This window comes from Phoenix dactylifera, chromosome 1 (assembly GCF_009389715.1).
Source record: "Phoenix dactylifera cultivar Barhee BC4 chromosome 1, palm_55x_up_171113_PBpolish2nd_filt_p, whole genome shotgun sequence".
In the NCBI taxonomy this organism is placed as follows: Eukaryota; Viridiplantae; Streptophyta; class Magnoliopsida; order Arecales; family Arecaceae; genus Phoenix; species Phoenix dactylifera.
The window spans coordinates 30,080,461-30,097,106 of NC_052392.1; the positions used below are offsets into that span (position 1 = coordinate 30,080,461).

Genomic DNA, 16,646 nt, shown 5'->3' on the forward strand with positions numbered 1-16,646 from the left:
GAGGAGGAATCTTATTGATTTATCCTGATGCAACTAGCACTACAAAAAATGGTCTTAATTGTTGCATGTGAATGCCATAAATTTGCTATGCATTGCAATTTTCATGCTGAAGTCTGTTTAAAGAATGCAGGAATTTGATGTTTGTTTGTGTTGGTTGTACAGCGTGCTTGCCAAAGGTGATCTGACTTAGGTAAAATTTCATCAACTTTTTTCTTTTTTTAAACATGCGAGTAAACCAGTACGGCCGAGCTTGGACATAAAAAATATTATATTGTAAATAAGCTCGGCTCGAAGCCTCACTAATAATGAATATAGTGTAGGCTTCAGGCTTGGTTTATGTTCAGCCCTAGTATTGATTCAGGCTCTATTTAGAAGAGTTATTGGCAGTAGAGCTTTCGGAAGTAGAGCTTTCTGAAGTAGAATTTTTATAAAAAGCTGTTTGCTATTTAGTAATTACATTTTTAAAGTGTTGTGGTACATATGGTAAACAAACTGAGAAAGTATTTTTGTACGACAAAATTATCATAAAGGACATTGTATAGTACTATACAACAAAGCATAATAAAATATAACATATATTAATACATAAATATATAATATAGTATAATATTACTGTAATATAATATAATATTATTATAATATAGTAATATAATATTGTATCCTATAGCATAATTATTTAAAATAATATTAAATTATTTAACAAAAAATATCAATGTATTATGATATAATGTAATATAATATTATATTTATAGTATAATACAATAATAAGAAACAAGAATACCTTTTCTTGCACGGAAGGGAGTTTGATCCACGGCTAGGATTTTTTGGGCTCTAGCAGATTTTTAGGTTTATAAAGAGACAAAGTATGTAATTATTATTTTATTATGGGTATTTTGGTAAAAAAATAGCTTTCCAATAAAGCTCAAAACAGTTTTTTCAGAAAGCTTCAAAATGGAGCTTCTTCTAAAAAGTTATTTTTAGCTTTATGAAAAAGTTAAAACAGCTTTTCGTAATTTTTACCAAATATCCTTTTTTATCCAAAAGTGTTTTTTTGCCTCTCTAAAAACTTTCTCAAATGGAGCTTCAGTCAAAGTGGAAAGTTACAGTGATTTCAAGAAACTCAATGGCTCATCTAAAATCAAACGTCATTTCTGTGTCAGCTGCTAGCAACTCAGCTTTCTATATGGCTTCTTGAATGACAAACTTGCATTACTGTAAACCCTTGGATGACTGCATATTGAAGCCACAATCAGACTAAGAAAACAGAGTTTGAAAATGCATGTAAACAGATGCAGAAACACCCCCTAGCTGTTACAAACACATCAGTCAGCATTGGCGAGCAACCTAAAAGTTGGATTGTCGTCGGCTTTCTCAATTGAGAAACCAAAAATGGCCAATGAGCAAAATGGTTAGTAGTTCCTGCTTGAGTAAGTTCACTAACAATTATGGTCATGGGGCAATGCAACATTGCAACTAATAGATCTCAATTGCTTATGTATAATCTTTTAATTCATGTTGAAGTTTAAGTACATCCGTGGGAAGTGGTTAGTTTATTGTTCATCATATAATTGATAAATGAAAAGTGCATACTAGATTGAAATTTAGTTTAGCTGAATTGGAGACCAATCATAATCAGGTGCACGTAAGTATACTTTGCATGGGAAATCTTTTTTTAATTATGGAAAGAAGCTTGACCGGGCTGAGGGCGATATCAGTCCATATCGCTGGTTTCCATTTGGTAACCTTAATCAGAGACTTATAGCGCCTAAAATGTTGAAAGCCTTCTCACAAAAGAATAAAAATATTGAACTTCTGTTTAACTAGTTTTATTTATTTTTGGTTATTAATTTTTGTGCCATGGTGGATGGTTTACCGCTACAAATAGACACAAAAATTCTTTTGTGCGCGCAAGAGGATATGTTATGGGGTGGGATTCCTATTTTGCTAGGTTTTCTCCCGCACCCATCTGAAAGTAGAAACCTAAAAAATCAGGATGAGACTTCTACTACTAAGTTAATCCCATGACTTAAAATAAATAAATAAATAAAATAAATGGCATATAAAAAGAGGCCATCTGTCTACATCCTCACTTCTTTCTTATCATGTTTCTCTCTATCCATCCTCTTTCTTGTCAATCCTCTCTTTCCTCCATGAGGCATTCCTTCCCTTTTCTGAGTAATTTTCTTCTTCTCCAAATTCCTCTTTTTTCCACGATCAAAAAGCTTAGGTATATATCAGGAAACTGACGAATGTATATCACTTAGCTATATACTATATATTGATGAACATCATGTTCTGAAACTACATACCAATTTATATAAAGATGTATCTTAGGGCGTTAAATAATTATTTTGATAAGTGCATATCATCTAGCTATGTAGTGTATATTGATAAACACCATTCTAAAAACTATATATAGATTTATCTAGAAGTATGTGTTAAGATGCTGAATGACTATTTTGTTAAATATATATTATCTGGCTATATACTGTGTATTGTGCATCATCTAGTTTTTTTTTTTTCAAGTCACAAAATTGACGGATCTCGTTAGTAAGAAAAATCTTTATTTTGATTTGATTTTGGACTTTCTTCTTCGAGATAAGCACTGGAGGAATTATGACAAAATAACAAGTGTATCCTGTACCCTATTTCCTGATGCAAGAACAGAGGATTTTTGTTCCAAAGGAACAGGGCACCTCTCACGGAGCCCACGTAGCGTCGCGGCGAGTTCACTTCAGAGACAAACGACCGGAATAACTTCCAGAAAGGAGAGCACGGGCTCACTGTGAAGAGGACAGCACTTTCTTTACAAATAACCGTAAACGACACTCACTTTGTACACCCACTTCCCACCACCACCATCTCAACACCCCACAACTGGCCACGTGGAACCCGCACTATCAGTGCCCCACATGCCACAACAATGCCTTGAAAACTCGGTCTTCGTAAACTCGGTTCATGGGGCGTCTATCTTTATATATATACGCCTGCTTGTCGTCCACTCACGTTCCACCCTTTTTGACATTTTGAGGACGACACGTTGTGGGACCCACAAATACTGGTGGTAAGTAAATCGGAGCGGGTGCGATTGAAAATTTTTCTTTATAATTTTCCCATAATTATTACGTATCTTTTTAGCTGCAATACCGACCGAGTTCCGACCCCTTCTCCCACAGCTTGGGACTAAGCCCAATTGGACCTCTCCAGCTATCATAGAATGCTACCCTTTGTTATGTAGTATATATTATGGCATCAGATGATAACTATGTAATATATTATTATGGTATGGGATGGCTATTATTATAGAATGTAATTGTATTGGGAGAAAATTTATGTAGCGGCACTTATTTGCTTCTCTAAATATTTTGATTGTCTTTCTCTCACTTTTGATTTAGACATACATTACCATCCATTTCATTGTTATTCAGCCCATAAATTTTGGAATTGTGTTGATGTTGTACAATTATAAATATATATTTTTTTTGCATATATACCCTCCTAAATATATGTAATTATATGAATAACTTCATAAAGTTGCTATTTGCATATATACCCTCAAAAAATACTTATTTTGCATATATATATATATATGTGTGTGTGTGTATCCATACCATTCAACGACATTAAAAAGTAAAAGGTTTAAATTTAAAATGATTCGAACACCCTCAAGGATAGATATGCAAAAAGAAAATATTATAAGGGTATATATATAAATAGCAAATTTGTAAGGATATGAATACAATTTCGTATATTTAGAAGGGTATATGCTTAAAAAAATTAGTAAAAAATGATCAAAACTCAACAAAGATAACTTTATTCTTAGTTAAAGAAGGTGATAAAAAAAGATTAATATTATCATGCCGCATGATTTTATGTTAATATAAACTCTTATAGAATAAATTATATTGTTTTTATGAAATTCTCGCCTCAACAAACAAACAACAACTCAACATTTATAAGTCATCAAAAAGCATTTTACTGATCTAGACATTTATAATTAATTTAAATTTAATATACTTCAATATTTTAAAACTAATTAAGAGTATATATATATGTCATAAACTCAATAATGATAATTATATCAAATGGAGAATAGTAGTACCAAAATGTTCACCTAATATTCCAACTTGACCGATTTAAGATCTTAAATAAAAAAATTTGACAATATGACTTAGCCTTTTTCTAACTTATTGATTCAATCAAATCATGAAAAACTTGGCAAGTCTCAATCCACTTTTAATCATTTTTTAATAAATTTTTTGTTTTTCTTAAAATATGAGAAATTGCATGAATATTTTAGTAAAGTTGCTATTTTTTGCATGTCTAATCATAAATGAATGCCAGCTATTTTTAATTTTAAGCTGTTTATTTTTGAACGGTGTTAGATGGCATAGATACACACACACACACACACACACACACATATATATATATATATATATATATATGGAAGAATATATATGATAAATAAGTGTTTTATGAAGATATATGCATAAATAGCAACTTTACAAAGGCATTCATATAAATTCATATATTTAAGGTGATATGTAGGTTAAAAAAGCTAATATATTATTTTGCTATTAATAGATTTTTATGAAATATACTGTTATGGTATTTAGAAAACTTATTCCTCCGAATGATCCATCTTTGAATAGCAATCATGTTTATACTCTTCTTCACTTTTGTCTAATTATTATAGTTGGACATTACTTTTTATTTTAGTTCTATAAAACTTTATCAATTTTAAAATCATGGTCACATTATATAAGTATTTTATAAAATTTTATGAGAGAACCTCTTCTCCAAACTTAACCAACCCTCTGGAACTCCTCGCTCCTCCTTCCTGTCGCTCCTTCTCCACATCCTAGCCATCGCCATGGCGAGAGGCTTCCACGGCGTGAGGGCAGACCTCTCCGAGCTCGCGCGCCACATCGTCGACATCGCTTGCTTCCTCTCCCCGCTCGTCCACGCCCCCACCCACGCCGACTCCCCCCCGCCGTCCCCCCGCCCTCCCTCCCGCGTGCTCGCGGGGATCCTCGCCGATTTCGCCGAGATCAGCGGGGGCCTCCGCAGCGGCCTGTCGCGGCTCTCTACGATCGCCTTCAGGAAAGCCCCGACGCCGCCGGATAGGGATCGAGGGTCGAGGGAATCGAGGGTCGGCGGGGTGTCAGAGGAGGTCGTGGAGTTTGTCACGGAACTTGTGGAGTGCCCCGAATCGTGGCTGGAGTTTCCGGTCCCTGTGGATGATGGTAATTTCCCTTGCTCTTCTGGCTGCTGTGGTCACGAAAAGAGTTGTCCTTCGAGTTTTCGCATGGTAGAACCGTTGAAAAAATTTAGCCTTTGTTGATTTTTTTTTTTTTGGAAGGATCCCAAGTTAAGTACTTCGCGGTATGAATTGTATAGAAGGTTGAATTATTGAAGGTTTTAACTGGTGCGGGAAAAGCTAACTTAATCTATTTTATGGTGGTTTTGCGGGACTTATCTAAAACAAGTTAAATTGGAAAAAATAATAATTAGAAAAATTTGAGGGTTTAGGAGTGGCCTGAGTAGTTGAGGCATGTCTATGGGGTTGTCCTTTTATAGCTCTATCCTCTCACGGTACACAAGGTAAGTTTGATAATATTCTCGAGGTACAAGTATACAACACTGCCTACCATGAACTGCTCCTGCATGCATAAGCAGAGAAAGGTGCGACTTTGAATCAACAATTTTGTAGCTCAAAATCTCTTTGAATCCAGTAAAAACATCACAGAGAAGATGTAAGACAACATAAAGCAAAATGGCAATAATACTGAAATTGTAAGAACCAAGTAGAATTGTCTTCTGATTTTGGATCCTCGGGCAATATAAATGGAGGCCTGATAGGTGTGCTGAACACATTATAAGAAAAATTATGGTGATTGTCCAGGTTTGGGCAATCATTGCCATAGAGGGCCATGCTGTGCATAGGATAAAGAAATGACACTTCAAATTCATATGGCCAACAGCGGTTCCAATGATCATATAGTTGATGTTTTAGAACTGAATATTAGTAAAATAGAACTTTCAATAGGCGATAACATTACATAATATATATTCGCTATGTCCATCCAAACATACATGTGTTCAGTTTTGCATGCATGCACACGCATTAACATACTTACATATACACCTTACATAAAGTTCTAAATGAGGGATGAGTCAGGATTTTCATGTAGGGAGCCACAATTGTTATTGGATGATAGTCAAGACTCAATCAAGATGAAGTAGCATGTATTAACAAAAAAAAAAAAAATTTGCACAACATTATCAAGAATTCTATAGTACTTAGTCTCCACTTAGTTTATAAGATTTGAGAGGTGGATTGAATCAAGTCTTTCAAATGATAAAGACAAATGGCACCCTACTCCTCTTTACTATTACTTAATTCTTTGAAAATTCTTGAGTTGTGAGTGTGTGAATGAAGGGGGGCTGACATGCTTTATTTTGATGTGTTTGGACACTTGGGCAGCTAGACCTTCATGGCACTCAATGTCACGTCACACTAACAATTCGTGATATCATCACGATCACATGTCAACTTTTGGCATTTATAGCTAAGAGCTTGAGTCTAACATAATATTTACCAATTTGGTTGATTCTATTGAATTACCAAGCAATTGTTCTAACAATTTTTTTATAAAATACAATACAGATGTGTTCAAAAGTCTAATTTTTGAAGGTTCTTGTTCCTGCTCTTGTAGACTCTTGGAAAATTGGCACACCAGTCATGTGCCCAGGTGACATTACCGAATTGTCAGATAAAATGATTGTTTATCCTAGTATATTGGAGGAACAAGTTCAATATCATGAATGGATTCAAAGATCCACGAAGTTAATGCAAGGTCAAACTTTATGGGTTATTGATCGCAGATATGTTGAAAAGTCTATAGAGCATGTACTTCCTAAGTTGAGTTTGTCCTTTTCATTTTTTAGCACCATTTTAGTTGCTGCTCCATCTATTGTTACTATATATAACTCAGACTCCCAATTAAAGCCTTGAAGGGTTGTCTTCAAGTCACTGTGAGACCGCCGCAATTGCATCTATTATACTTATAGTAATTTACCCATTATAATAACTGCATGCAACTTTAACCTCTATCTGAATCTAATGTTTTAAGACAAATAAGAGAACTAAATCATCAAGAACCGAATTGTATTTATTACTCCATACAAAATCATAATCATCTTGCTTTTTCCCAACTATGTGGGGTCGGCTTTATCAATTCATACATCCATATAATTAAAATTTTAAAAATTTATTGAAATACATCTCATGTCTACAATAAGAAAAATAAGTTGAGATGGTCTTGGAAGGTAGTTAAAATGTTTATGTATATATAATGAATGCTTTTGAACGTATATTAAACATATATCGTATACCATTTATGTCCTCACTATTTGTTTATTAGGTTCTAGCAGTTTTCTTACTGTTCTAAAGTCGTGATCCATCTAGTTGATCTTTTTTGTCTTCTATTTTTACATTATGCTAATGCAAGTTGCTAGATTCCAACATTGTTTGTCTATTAGCCACTTGCTTGTCTCCAATATGTGCATATATCCTGCTCGTGTATACACCCTTTTATTAGAAATAAAAACAACTTCTTGGTTCAGATTTTGCTTTCTTCTTAAATTGAAGAGAATCAAGAGTGTATGAAAAAGATATGAGAGTGTAATTACCAATTCAAGTAACTAATTAAAAAAATGAGCCAGATTGGATCAAAACCATCCTTGGAGCATTGCACATCAGGCTAGAGATTGACCTTAAGGAAAAATGCCAATAAGGATTAATAAACTTAGGGCGTAGTGGGGACAAGGTTTCATGGCCTCAGTCTTTGAAACTGGGTCTCCTCATGACTAGTTGCTTTATATCTTCTTTTGTTTCTTGTTGCTTGAGCTAGTTGCTTTTGAACTCTTGAATCACAGTTCACTTGTTTCATGTCATACTTCTTATATCATTTTCTTTGTGACCAAGAATTGATATTGTTACGTTATTTGCTGGCAAAATAGGCTTGTGCTTTCTTTCTTTCAGTTTGATGATTTTAGATGTAAGGTGATGTTATCCTATTTGATGATTTCTTAATTCGCAATGTCTGGTTGGTGAGCACCTCAATTTATTATTAGATATTGTGAAGGTACAATGTTATTCTTGAAGTCAAGTCTATAAAGTTTGGTACTCATGTATGATTGCCTCCTATTTCATCATTAATGTGTCAAATGGGTGTCATCTCTTAAACTTGATAGACAGATTTAACTCTTGCAAAACTTTTACTAATACTTGATTTAAGCCTGCCTTGTACAAGTTTAGTATGACTGCTAGTTTCATTGACTTGGCAGTAGATTAAGGCTTAAAGAGGAAATATTTTGCTGAAGGGAACGAAGGCCACCTTTTTGAGTTTTTGTGAACAATCAATTAGACCATACCTTTGTGGAAGGGAGCGAAGGCCTACCTTTTTGAGGTTTTGTGAACAATCAATAAGACCATACCATTGAAAGATGAAGGAAGAAATTTTGAATGTTATGAGCAAAGGGATATTGATGGAAAGCATGATAGAGATAAAATTCAGAAAGCATGATAGACATAAAACACATTGTTATAATTTTGCCTTTGGCCTATTGCTGACTTATGGTACATAATCCCAACCCTGGTTTTACATACCCATACAGGCCGATACAAAGCATACCATAACGACCTGGTATGGGCAAATTGCCCACGCGGTATGGGGCATACCATGCTGACCTAGTACAGTATGAGGGCTTTGTATGCTCCTGTACCAATGTATAGTACAGCTGTCGCGCCGACTCTAGCAGAGTACCATGTGTTGCTACGAACACATATATCTACTGACTGATTGTAGATGTAAGTTACTGTTATAGGGTACGGTACTAAGACTCAATACGTTGATCTAAACTCCCTAAGAAGCTACATGAACAAAGTCTCCAATTAAATTTTCAAAACAATAAACTAAGCAATAAATTCTGAAACTCTGTAGAAGTTTTTGGGAAGTGATGGTAGAACAAACAAACAAAAGCCCACCATAAATAATTCAGCAACAAAAGAGAACTTATGCTGACTCTTGCTCAAATTGATCTTAGCAAACCATAATTTGCTTTTAATTAAAATAGATATTGTGGGTTGTTGAGACAAGTACCCCAAATTAAAGATGCTCTTTGCCCTTGACTTAAATAATGATATTTTACTAAATGTTACCTTCTCTTTACACACTTATCCATGTTATCACACTTATGTTTCATCAAGTCTTCAAAGCATTCTTGTGAAAGCTCTATCTACGTTTTGATGAGGCTGCTTTTTGGAGCTTTTGAATCCTCTGCGCTAAAGTTCAGGCCTTTAATATCCAATTTCAGAAAATTCAGGATCTCTTAACCAACAATCTTTTTTCTTTGCCAGTTTTGTTGCTTACATTTATCAAGTTCCATCAAATCATTGTTGGTTGCAGATTAGTTATGGTATGTGCTGGTATGTCTCAATGTAAACAGTTCGTAAAACTTGTCTTTAATAAAAATTCTGATTTTTATATGGTAGATTAATTTTTGCAAGTGCATTCAATATGACATGTCAAGAAATATTTTCAAGTAAATAATGGTTCAAAATAGAAAGAGTGACTAAGCTCCCTGTGTTTGTGCAGGCAGCTTTCAACTAATATTATAAATTGATTTCTCATTAGGCAACAACATAGCATAAAATTAGACAAAAGGAAACCTTTTATGCTTCTAATCTAATATGCTATTGCAGATTTTTTAATGTCTCATTCTCAAAGAGAGCATATATCAACTGTTGAGCGCTTGGTTCCAAGTATAACAGCTCTTAGGATCAGCCTTTGTCCAACTTATATGAGTGAGGAATGTTTTTGGAAGATATACTTTGCACTATTGCATCCAAGGCTGAATAAGCATGATATGGAGTGCTTATCAACCCAGCAGGTAAAAGCTCAAGTTCCGCAATATATATTTTTATCTCTTTTCTCCATGTTAGTAGCTGTCATCAATCTTGCTTCTTCCCTCTTGAGTCTGTAATCAAAGATTTTTAGCATGATTCATGTTGGAGCATGGTGAAAGTATGCTTATTTGTAGATTGTTGATCTGATTAACATAATTTCAGGGAATCTTTAGCTTACATTTGGGCCACAATTTTACTCCCTTGTTAACTCCTTAGAAAAAAAAGAAAAGGGAAAAACTCGGTTGCCAATATTCACAACCATATCACTTTTCTTTATTGAAGATATGCTGGAGCTTCTACCATGCTCTGCAAGTGTTCACATTTCTCAACAAATTGAATCTAATTTGTTGAGCGGATGGAAAACCTTAAATCTCTATGAAACTAATTAGCGACAACACTATGTTTTATGCATATAATGAGTCTATCTGTTTTTGTTTTCTAATGCATCATCTTTTCATGATTGTCTGTAAGTGTTCTTTCATTTCATTTTTCTTCAAAAATTGTATTCCTCCCATCATTCTTCCACAATTAGCTTTAATATATCGTTAATTATTATAACGCATCAGGAATAAGAGTATGACATCTTTGTTGCTGGTACTAAGTTGCATTAGATGCACATTTTAAATTTTCTGACCTCATCAGTTGAGTCCAATTGTTTAATACGCTATTTATGAACTTTCATTTGAATATATCTAACCAGATACAAAATGACTATGGCATAATGATGGTTAATTAAAAAATTAGTTTAGTTTATATTGCACTGTATTTTGGGAACTGTTATTTAGGTAAAATTGAAGCATGCTTTCCAGTGCCATTACAAGTAGGATAAATGTGCAAATGTCCTACTTTAGGTATAAGTTGGGGTGGATAAATTGTAAGGATGGATATTTTGTTGTTTTAGGTGTCTTTCTGCATATAGTTTTGAGAGATTTTGTACATTCTGAGCTTTGCATTTTAGGAATGAGTGTCCATATTGATATTGATTTCTTGGTTTCAAAGAGTTTTAATTTACTTGTACAAGTCATGAAGAGCCTGTAGAAGGGCTTATCAGGGATATATCAAAAATCGTTATACATGAATTATTTGAGTGGGACTGGCTGGGTTCGGCCCTTCTCTAACTCTCTCTATCCATCTCCCATGCATGCTACCTCCTCTATTCTTGGTCTATCTTATATTATCTCAATATGTACCAATACTATTGCTGTTTTGCTTTTCTAAGCCTTAGTTTCTTCTTGTTTGTCACAGACATATGAAATATATAACCTGAATTTTTTGTTGTAGGGCTACTATGAACTACCACCAATTGGCAAGTTTCCTTTAGAAACTTGTTCTTTGGACCCATATCTCATCTAAAGACTGAAAACAGAATTTGTTGGCCATCTGTAGGAGGATAGCAAGGAGTTTTATTGATCCAAACTCCAGTTTTCTAAATCATCTAGGTCTTCCATGCATTGCAGGGCATTTCCAGTTAGCCTCCATCACAATATTAGATAAAACCACTGTTCTAAGTCTAAAAAGCAGTCTATGCAGCAACATATGTGCATGCTGCCTCCTAACAAGCAGGTCCTTTTCTTCTTTGTGAGCTGAATCAAGCCTATCCGTTGAAAAAAATCTGCTTTCTTTGCTCTCTACCTAGGGTTTAAGCCAAGGTTTACAGTCTCAGAACTGGATCTTATACCTGTACCTAACTGGCATACACCGTATCGAGTGTCAGTATGATACATACCTTGATACTGGAACTTGGTACTGGGGGCATGCCGAGTCCCGCTTCCTTAGTGGTGCAGTATGATATGCCTTATACTAGGCGGTATGTTGTGGTACAGCAAACTATGGTCTAAGCCACCTTTGTATATGGACAGGTCACATAGTGGGTGTCCAAGTGGCCTGCATAAACTCAAGCCCGAGATATATGGCCTTCCAACTCCTATATATATATATATATATAGGATCTTTATAGAACTATTTCAAAAAATTTTATTCTTTTATCAATTATGCATTTATTTATTCTTTTTTTTTAAGTATAAATCATATAGGTTCCTGCCTAAGTGTTTGTATACTTCTTAGGCACTGTGCAGCACCTTTACTGCCTATGTATGGCGACTGCTTTTGGAAACCTTTGATGAAATTCCAGTGAAAGATAACAAATGTGAAAGAATCAGAAACAGGAGAAACCTCAAGATGAAGATATAAATATGTTTGCAGCAATTATGATTATCAAATGACCTTTTCTGGTATTGAATTTGCTGATGCAGAGAAACAAGTTCAAGTGTCGTGTTCATTCATTCACGAGTCATGCAAACCTATATCAGAACCATCTTTTGTCTCTGCTCTCTCTCTCTCTCTCTATTCTGATTTTTTCCTCCTTTGCACATATTGAAGGATCTGATATTTTCACTTCCTCAACCCTATGGCACTTTGAACATCTTGAGGCCCTACTGAGCAATTCGTTTAATGCTGTTTGCTAGTCACTGCCATTGAACATTTTTCTCAGAGTAGCATATAGCCTTGTAATCTTTAATGTTTAGATGCAATGTTTGAATAATTTTGATTACGTTTCTATCAACGTGAGGACATTATGGAAACACTAGGGGGTCTCACAAGATCACCTTTCAGTTTTGACAGCTTGTTTGAAGCATACTGACTTATGACTTCAATGCATCAACATCCGACTTAGTCCTCATTCAGGATTCCAATTCCAAGGAAATTCTAGATAAAATGGTGCCATGATTCTCTTAAATGATGTCTTGAACTATCAAGAGAATCCTTTGCATTCTTTTTGCGAAGAATTAGCATAAATTAAAGGACAATCCTTTTGACTTCCATAATTCTGAAAGGAAACAGACTGGAAGGCCCCAAGAGGAATTTAAAACTAGCTTGTGAAATGGAAACAGATTGTATGGAAGTTTCTGGAGGAAGAGTATTAATGCAGTAGACATAATTACAATGATCAATGGCTAGCGAAGTTACTCCAAGTAGAAGCAGCGAGCAGTTATCAGTTATCATAATTGCCATGTTTCATGGCTGGTGGAGGAACGGTGAGTTATATTAGGCAGTTTATAGCCTAGAAGATGCTACTACTAGCAAGAAATCTATGTATAATGCATGATAGAACATGTGAGCATTCTGTAACCAAAGTTTATTGTGTAACTATAAAAAAGATATTTTGCTTCATTCTTCGCCCATTATACATCAACTGCACATTATGTCGGATCAATTTTAGATATGGTTTGATTTTCTTCAACTGATGCAAGTGTTCTCAGTAATGTATTTAGCCGAGGAGGTCTGGCATGGCATGACCAACTGGGTTAAAGGAGAAAAAAAGGGCACTGCTCAATCCAGACATTTTGACTGGCAACATCTAGGTAGGCCTGCCAAAGCTGACTGGCTGTGCCTAGTCCAGACATATCAAATAGAAACATCTAGGCACAATTAACTTCCCCCAAACTAGATTTGAAAACAAGGGATAAAATGTCATGTAGCATGTGCAGTGTACATGACAAATTGAGATGCAATATTTGATGGGCCGCTGTGGTCCTATCAACTAACTCTTAAGGAAAATGCTTTGGGGCACCTGTAAATTGCATGTGTTATGTTCATCAGGCCTATAACTGCTGCTTTGGCAAATACATAGCGCCAGACATGGCAACAAATCTGTGAGTTCATGTGCACTTTTCAGGAGCTGCATAGCATTATTCAACTTTTCATGTAGCACGGCCAACCCACATGACCAACTTAAGCGGAAGGAGTGTACATGGTCGCTTGTGAATCTTGTGAGCCCATGTGCCTATGAAATTTATATGGCACATGTACTGAACTTAAGAGGAAAGAATATATAGTGGCTGAAAAAAATAGAGGAAAATTCTACTTTTCCCCTTGTTTTGAGTAGAATAATAATTTTGTCTAACCTTCTTAAATGGAAGTACAGGAAAATAGATTATAAAGGACTTCAACCATTTTGAAGAAATGTTGAATGCCATACAAAAAAAAAATCTTTGTAAGGATTTAATACCTTCCTCTCCTGCATATTGACTAATTCTGATTTTTGTTCCTGTAACAGGTCTGTAGACTTATTTCACTTATACTGTCTGTCCCTTGGCTTTTATTGCGGTCAGGAAGGCAACGAATTGGTTTTACCTGCTAGCCATAAATCTGGTTGCTATATAGTGTCTTGGATGCACAGGTACAGTGCCTCTCCACAGGCATCTGGCCTGGGGGCCGAGGCCCACTATGGGTTTTGGGGATGTCCGTATACTTTTGCTTGTTCAGGAGTTTTGGGGATCTTCTCTGTCTAGGCATTTGAGAGGCAGTGAGACTGAGGGATTTGTATTGGGGTTTCTCTTCATCATTATATTCTCCTATCCAAGAAATGCCATACCGGCCCAAACCGCACAGCACAGAACGTACCGTATTGTACCGGTCGGTACCAATATTTGGTATGGATGGCGTACCGATACTTGGTACGGGTGGCGTACCGAGTATCGGTACCAAAAAAATTCTGTACCATACCATATAGATACTGTGCAAGTATGGCACCGGTATGGGGTCCGGTACCAAGACGGCGAACCTTGCTCCTACCTTTTATGAAGCTTCTTATAATTGTCTTGACCTGTCAATGTGGACCATAGGTTTAACCTGCCTCTCTCTCTTTATTAAAATGTCTTCTGCAAGTATTTGTTTTATTCATGCTTTTTGTTACCACCTATTTTACTTTTGGTATACATGCATTTTGTATTTTGTTTGTTCTTATTTTCATTCGAGTGGGAGGAAATTTATTTTTTCTAGATTGTAGGTAGAATCTTGACATTTAAATGCTGCTCATATTTTATACTCTCTGGACTCTGGAGACTTTTTAGGGAGTGGTCAATTTAGGACACCGATGGACTTGCTAGCTGGCTTGTTCAAATGGGCAGTCAAATTTTCCTTTCATCTGAAAATTTAGACAAAATTTTTGCCTATTATTGATTTTGGAGCTCATGTTTACACATACTAATGCTTTTTTGGCGCAATATTTGTGAGAACATACTGACATTTACTCGAAGCTTTCAAGATTTGCACAATAAGGTTGTTTAATATACTTCATTTTTTTCACTAGTGAATGTTATGAAATTATAATGCTCCAAACTTTTGAAAGTTATCTTATTAGGTGTCCTATAATGTTCTGACTTCTGAGCATATAAACTTCTACTTTGTATGCCTGTGGAGGCATGAAATTGGATTCTCTCTCGGTAATAAGTATATCTGCAGATTGTGGACTCCATGCGAATAAAATTGAAGGAGATGCAACATAGGGTGGATGCTCAGTCCCTGACCTTTAGGGCAGAGAGTTTTCCTTTGATAACGAGCGGAAGCAATATGCAACTAGAGGATGATCAAGCTCAGGAAGCCTCAGCAATCACCAAAATAACGTCACAGCAAAGCATGCATGAGTGGTCTGAGGTACCTAGTGAGGTTGGCGATACCACTGATGGTGAAAAACAGTCCAGAACAGAAGACTTCTCATTTAGAGAGAGAGATGATGGTAGCATTGTTCTGATGGAGAGATATATCGATCAACTCTTAGTAGAGAGAGGCCAACTCCATTCTCCTTCTTCCTCCCACCAGCAAGATCAATTGAGAAAGCCCATTCCAGTGGACGATTATAACAAGGCAATCCATCATGCTCCCCAAATGAAAATAGTGCTTAATAAGGAATCAGGTGATTGGCATGCTGTTGAAGATTTTGACTTTGAAGTCGTTGAGAGGCCTTCTGCTGAGAAAATAATGTAAAGGTTTTTTTATCATCATATGCCTGTCCTTAATGTTTTGCTTAATCTGTAAATGAAGCATTTCGAACCATGTAAGTTGTTCTAACAAGCTCTCATGAGGTCATGGTGTCCTTCGTAGTACTTTTACAATTTAATATCAAACTCTGATGCAACAAAAATATTGCAAGGGTTTTTTATCCTCTCGGCACCTCAACATGTGTTTGTGCTAATTGTTTTTCTAGCTGCTACTTCTGGGTATGTTATTGTTACAGGAACTCAATCTATCACCTAAGCCCTGAGGAATTATCAGGTGTTAAAATGTTTATGAAGGTCTTCTGCTGCTAGTTCAAAATCAGTTGGCATATGGGGCAGAATTTTGTACTTGACATTTTCGCATTAAGATCATTCTAACTGAAGCTGCCAGCTTACCGCAGTGCGAAAGTCTCATGATGTTTGTGCTAAAGAGGTGCATACAATTCTTGTTTTCATCAAGATTAGTGGTTACGGGTATTGGAACAGTGCTATCTGGCTTTGTAGCCCACTGGCTATTAAGCTTTTGTATAAAAAAAATTATATTACTTGAAAAAAATATTTTGAGCATTGAACTATTGATGCAGTATGGAGTGTGGCCAACTTCCTATAAATCTTTTCGTTAAAAAAATCACAGTAATGGAAAAATATTTGAATGCTGAATGTTTATGCCTTGGGAGCAGACCTGGTCTTATCTCAAGTCACCTCTTCTAATGGCTAAAATAATTGAACAGGGTGGATCAATCCCTAAACTTCAACGGTAATATGCATGCTGTTCTCTAGTGACCAGCATGCATTAATGCATTTTAGGAAGCCAAGCAGGTTGCAAATTTCGGAATAGATGATCACAGACGTTGAAAATATCAGCAATAAAACAAGTAAATGTTTTCGGTCAA

General features: G+C 35.6%; 1 protein-coding gene across 2 annotated transcripts; it reads left to right on the top strand.

The window, feature by feature from the left end:
• The first annotated feature begins 4,787 nt into the window (after nucleotides 1-4,787).
• Nucleotides 4,788-15,934, top strand: LOC103710829. Of its 2 annotated transcripts, none has more exons than XM_026806136.2 (3): nucleotides 4,788-5,249; nucleotides 9,773-9,960; nucleotides 12,041-15,507. In XM_026806136.2, exons 1-3 carry the CDS (start codon nucleotides 4,877-4,879, stop codon nucleotides 12,164-12,166), a joined length of 687 nt encoding a protein of 228 aa, XP_026661937.2. In that variant the 5' UTR covers nucleotides 4,788-4,876; the 3' UTR covers nucleotides 12,167-15,507. The 2 variants fall into 2 exon arrangements, with proteins under 2 accessions (XP_026661937.2, XP_038987435.1); XM_039131507.1 differs by having other exon boundaries at nucleotides 4,793-5,249; nucleotides 15,221-15,934.
• The last annotated feature ends 712 nt before the right edge of the window (nucleotides 15,935-16,646 follow it).